The sequence below is a fragment of the Otolemur garnettii genome, unplaced genomic scaffold (genome assembly GCF_000181295.1).
Source record: "Otolemur garnettii isolate 467f Iridium unplaced genomic scaffold, OtoGar3 scaffold00116, whole genome shotgun sequence".
NCBI lineage: Eukaryota > Metazoa > Chordata > Mammalia > Primates > Galagidae > Otolemur > Otolemur garnettii.
In genome coordinates, this window is record NW_003852511.1 from 448167 (window position 1) to 452915 (window position 4749).

Genomic DNA, 4749 nt, shown 5'->3' on the forward strand with positions numbered 1-4749 from the left:
ATTTTTGGTCATCTGGGAATATACCTAATAAAGGAATTGCAGGGTCAAATGGCAGGTCTATTTTTAGTTCTCTAAGTGTTCTCCAGATGTCTTTCCAAAAGAGAGTGTGTAGTTTTTTATATATGTATTGGTTTCGTATTAGTACTGAGTACATTGGATTTTTTTTTCTTCCATTCTTGAGATACTTTACCAAGAAGAATGTGTTTCGATGCCATCTAGGTAAACATAAGAGGTGTAAAGTCTCCATCTTTTCTTATGTTTTGCCCGTTTTTAAATTGGGCTGCTTATTATTTTGATGTTGAGTTGTGATCGTCTCTGATGACCCTGGGTGTTTTCTGGAGGGGCTTGGGTGCTTCCACACCCCCCTCAGCAGTCACTGCGTATGTTGTCGAGCCCCCAGGAGGGGGAGCCTGCTGGACGATTCCAGCACCTTCTGCCTTCTGTTAGCTCCACATCCACGTCCACTCTGTCTTTCTCCTCCATGTCTAGGTACCGTCTTGAGCTGGTGCTTCCAGCCTTCTGCTCTCCTCCTCCTCTGGTACCTTCTTCTTTTTGTTTTCTGTGTCTAATCCTGCCTGTCGGCTCCTCCTTACAATGGGCCCAGTTTTGCCCTGTCCCTTATTACTGCTCTTTCCCTGAGATTGTACTTGGGGCTTCTGAAGGGGGTATGTACATAAAATATGTGAAAGTCTCCTTTGTAAAGAGAAGCAGAAAGGTTTCTGTGTGGGCAGTGGGGAGGCAGAGGGAGCACATGACATTTTTGAAAGAACAGTTGTCTAGGCCAGGCGCTGTGGCTCACACCTGTAATCCTAGCACACTGGGAAGCCAAGGCCAGTGGATTGCTTGAACTTAGGCGTTTTGAGACCAGCCTGAGCAACATAGCAAGACCCACTCTCAACTAAGAGCAGAAAAACTAGCCCGGGGTTGTGGTGGGCACCTGTAGTCCAGCTACTCGGAAGGCTTAGGCAAGAGGATCACTTGAACCCAGAAGTTTGAGGTTGCTGTGAGCTATGAGCCTATAGCATTCTACCCAGGCCAACTGAATGAGACTTTGTCTCCAAAAATAACAATAATAAAAAGGAAAGACAAAGTCTCTGACAGGAAAGCCTGGGTGAACTGCTACCTCATTTAAGAAACTGGAAGGAACCTGGAGTAAGGGAGATTTGACCAGGCTGTTTGTTTTGGCTCCCACCATGTCAATCACAGGTGCAGTGAAATAGGGGCCTGAGATGAGCTTCAAGGGTGAGTCCCTGAGCCCATCCCTCACCTGCCGTTGTCCACGCAGAAGTGTTTTCTGCTCCCCAGCTACGTGAAGAGTGGGGTGTCAAGGTTTCTCTGCTCAGGAAGGGGCCTTGGTGGGCAGGTGCACATCAGCTTGTATTGGACTGGAGGGCAGGAGGCACCTGACCCACACCCATGCTCATGGAGGGGGACTTCCAGCTCGGCACGATTCCCTGAAACCAAGAATGTTCTGAGTTTGGGAAAATCATTCCAGAACTGTTCACAGGGTCTAAAAGCATAAGCTTTAGATTCTTTCTCCACTTTTCTCACTCTCTTGACTGCAAATTCTTTTTTGTTTTGTTCTGTCGGCCTATGTATTTTTTTTTAACATTAGAAAGACTATCTTTGTCATTTGTTCTTTTATTTTAGGATGAATACATTTAAACGTGGCTGGCATTCAGAAACAATCGATTTATAGACAATTAGCAATACATTGTCCCCTTTTTCTCTATGAGTAGGACTATAAGCTGCCACACACACGCCGGGGATGGAAGGGAGGTTAGTGCTGGACGTTGGCAGAGTCTAGCTTGCTGTGAGTCTTTAATTTTCTGATTCCAGGAGCCGAAGTAAATTGAGGTCAGGGAACCTCTGAGACAGAAGCAGGCTGTTTCATTTGAGTCACTCTAAATGAGATGCTGTTTTTAGGTTGTGCCTAACCAATAGAAAAGCTCACGCCTTACTTCTTCCTGTGCTTTTGTCTCTTCTGCAGGTCAGCCCAAGTAATGTCATCAAGAAGACGGGATTTGATTTTCTGGACAATTGGTAAAATGTGTTAGACAGGAAAATAACAGTAAGAACCCCAAAATATTCTCCGAAGTGGTACAGTGGAGGAGGATCCAAAGGGCCACCTTTCTCTCCGTATTTTCCCAATTTCACTATACTCTTTTTTAATCATTTGGAAACTGGTCAGTTTTGCCAGCTTTTCCTTTTTAGTAGAACCAAATATATATGCTATTTTCAATTATTTGATAACAAATTTTGCATTTGGACTTTTTAAGGAGGGCTCTGAATTCAGTAGGTTGCATGAGTACAACCTGCCCTCCCCCTGCCCAGTTCTCCTTCAAAGTGATTTCCATCTCCTCTGTCCCTCCTCCCCACGCACCCCCTTTAACATATGGGGTTCCCTTTGCTGGGTGATTGGCAGTGGTGTCCTCAGCTGTGGCATTAGCATGCTGGCTGTCACCATGGAAAGGTCTGCCCCAATGAAGTTCTCACCTCGCGTTCACTGCTGCCTAAAGCTGCTCTTGCTGAAGCCACAGCTCTTACCCTCACGTCATTTAAAGGGAGCAGACTATTGGCACATGGCAGACAGAACACATCATTTTTTACCTGCCCTGATACTTATTCAAAGTATCAATCATTGTTCAAAAAGAGTTGCATGTTTAAAAATTATGTATTAACTTTTCATTATTTTGTATTTAGGTTTAGCTGTGGGACTACCACCTTTCCTAGTTTTGTATCAGTTTCCTTTTGGCTGTTCTTGTTAGTTATGTATGCTGTTAGTTGTTCCCTGTCCTGGGCACTTGCAGGCATCAGGGCAGATGGCCGACACGGCTGGAGGACGAGGATCTTCTCCTTGGTTGTTAGAGCCTTCCTGTGTGAGACTAGTTGGGCAGTGGACATCCTTCCTCCCAAAGACTGGTCACGTTGCATCGTGATAGACCTTCCACCAGCCCTGACACCATTGGAAGTGGAAGAGTAGAGTTTCTGATCACCTCAGAAGTCATTGTGGCATCATAGCAACAGTATCCCTCAGAGCTAGTGCATAGTCTGAGGCAGCCTGGTGGAGCAGGTGGCCCACCTCGCCGGGGTAGCCACTGCGTTCACAGGCTGCCCTGTCCCATGGTGCCTGATCAGCAAGAGGTGTCCAAGCAGAGCCTGGAGCCCTGTACTGTGCGATGTCAACACAGCCATCACTGCATTCTCACCTGAAGCCTTAATCCTTGTGACCCTGCCAGTGAGCACTTGGTTTCAATGCCAAAGTGCATTTTTGAAAAAAAAAGGGGGGGGGCCTGTTTCCATAGGATCTTCTGAAATGATTCTAGACTATTGTATCTGACTCTCAAGGCACATAGCATCATTCCCCCCCCCCAGGAAAATTTCTGCCAAAATCTGGGGTTTACCCAACATTTGCTGTGGTTCTTATAAATTGCTTCATGTTTCTAAACCTCTTTTGGCTACACCTCCCCTCCAGCTCAGCAAACATAGATAGGCTCCTTCTATGCCACTTAAGCATAGTTGATACATGCAGGGGAAAAACAGTTTCCTGCATGGTGGGGAGAGAAGAAAGCTCACAGGTCCTGGCTGGCACAGCCCAAGCAGGACACCAGCTCCCCTGGGGCTGGCGGTAGTAAACCCACAGGGAGCCTCAGAACGGCCTCCACTGCCTGTGCTTTCTGCCTCAGGGTGATGGGCTGTTTTAAACCCATAGTAGCAAGTGTGTATATATGAGTTTATAGTCCCTAAATTTTTCTGTGTTGTAGGACAGTGGGCCGGAGTGATCTGTCTCTTTTCTTGGGAGAAATTCTAATTTCTTTCCCACTTTCTCATAAAGCCCAATATTCCCTTTAAGTTCTCCTTGGAGCTGAGAGATAGAGGAATTATTGAAAACTTCTGCCTCAGTACCATCTGGGACTCAGCAGTGTTTGGTTAACTCTCATAATAGCATTTCTTAATGATATAGCCCCTGAGATTAAATGTAAAATCAAATCCTCCAATCTGAAAGTCAGATTGCTTTGCTCTGCTTGGGAAGAAGTAAGGGCCTGGAGGGCGGGAGTCTCCATCCTGCCTGGTCCATGGGATCTTCCTTCTCACCTGGGCAAAATCTATGCCAGTGTTTTTCCACCTTTTAATCTCACAGCACACTCGAACCTATTGTTAAACTTTGCAGCACACTTAAATTGTGTTGATCCAAAAAAAAAAAAAGAAAGCAAAAAGGAAAAGTAAAGAATATACTTTGCTTTAAACTTCTTTTGAAAATAATTTAATTAATGATCTTTAAAAATCTTTACAGCTCACCTAAGGTCCTCTCATGGCATACCCTTATGCCGAGGCACACTGGTTGAAAATCACTGGTCTGTCCCTTCCAGGGCGTCTATGTGAAGGAAAATTAAACTCTTCATTTGCCACCCCCTCCCCCTGCATCAAGATGCAATTTCTAAAATCAGGAGTTTATATTTATTTTTTAGAAAATAAACACTTTTCAGGGGAAGCCTGTTCATAATTTTGGATCCCTACCTTACTTCACGAGGCTTCAGTGTCTTGTTACACAAATTCCCCCAAGAAATCAGAAGCCAGTCTCTGTCTTATTGGAGGCGCCTCCCTGGCCCTCTGAGTTTGGGAGTGCTGTCTACATTGGGGACAGGGGTCCATCTCCAGCCGAGCCTTACGTCCCGTGTGGCTATCAGGAGCATCCTCCCTTACTTTGATACATGTTTTCAAAAATAATAGATTCTTACTGACAACTTG

At 45.4% G+C, this 4749-nt stretch overlaps 1 protein-coding gene across 2 annotated transcripts in view; it reads left to right on the forward strand.

The window, feature by feature from the left end:
- The window catches only part of CUNH1orf198 (chromosome unknown C1orf198 homolog), a 19325-nt gene extending 15127 nt beyond the window's left edge, over positions 1 to 4198 (forward strand). For both annotated transcript variants that reach the window (XM_012809889.2, XM_012809888.2), the window contains exon 3: positions 1991 to 4198. In XM_012809889.2, the coding sequence (XP_012665343.2) occupies positions 1991 to 2047 (57 nt within the window). In that variant the 3' untranslated portion in view covers positions 2048 to 4198. The remainder of the gene's footprint in view (positions 1 to 1990) is intronic.
- Positions 4199 to 4749: the final 551 nt, after the last annotated feature.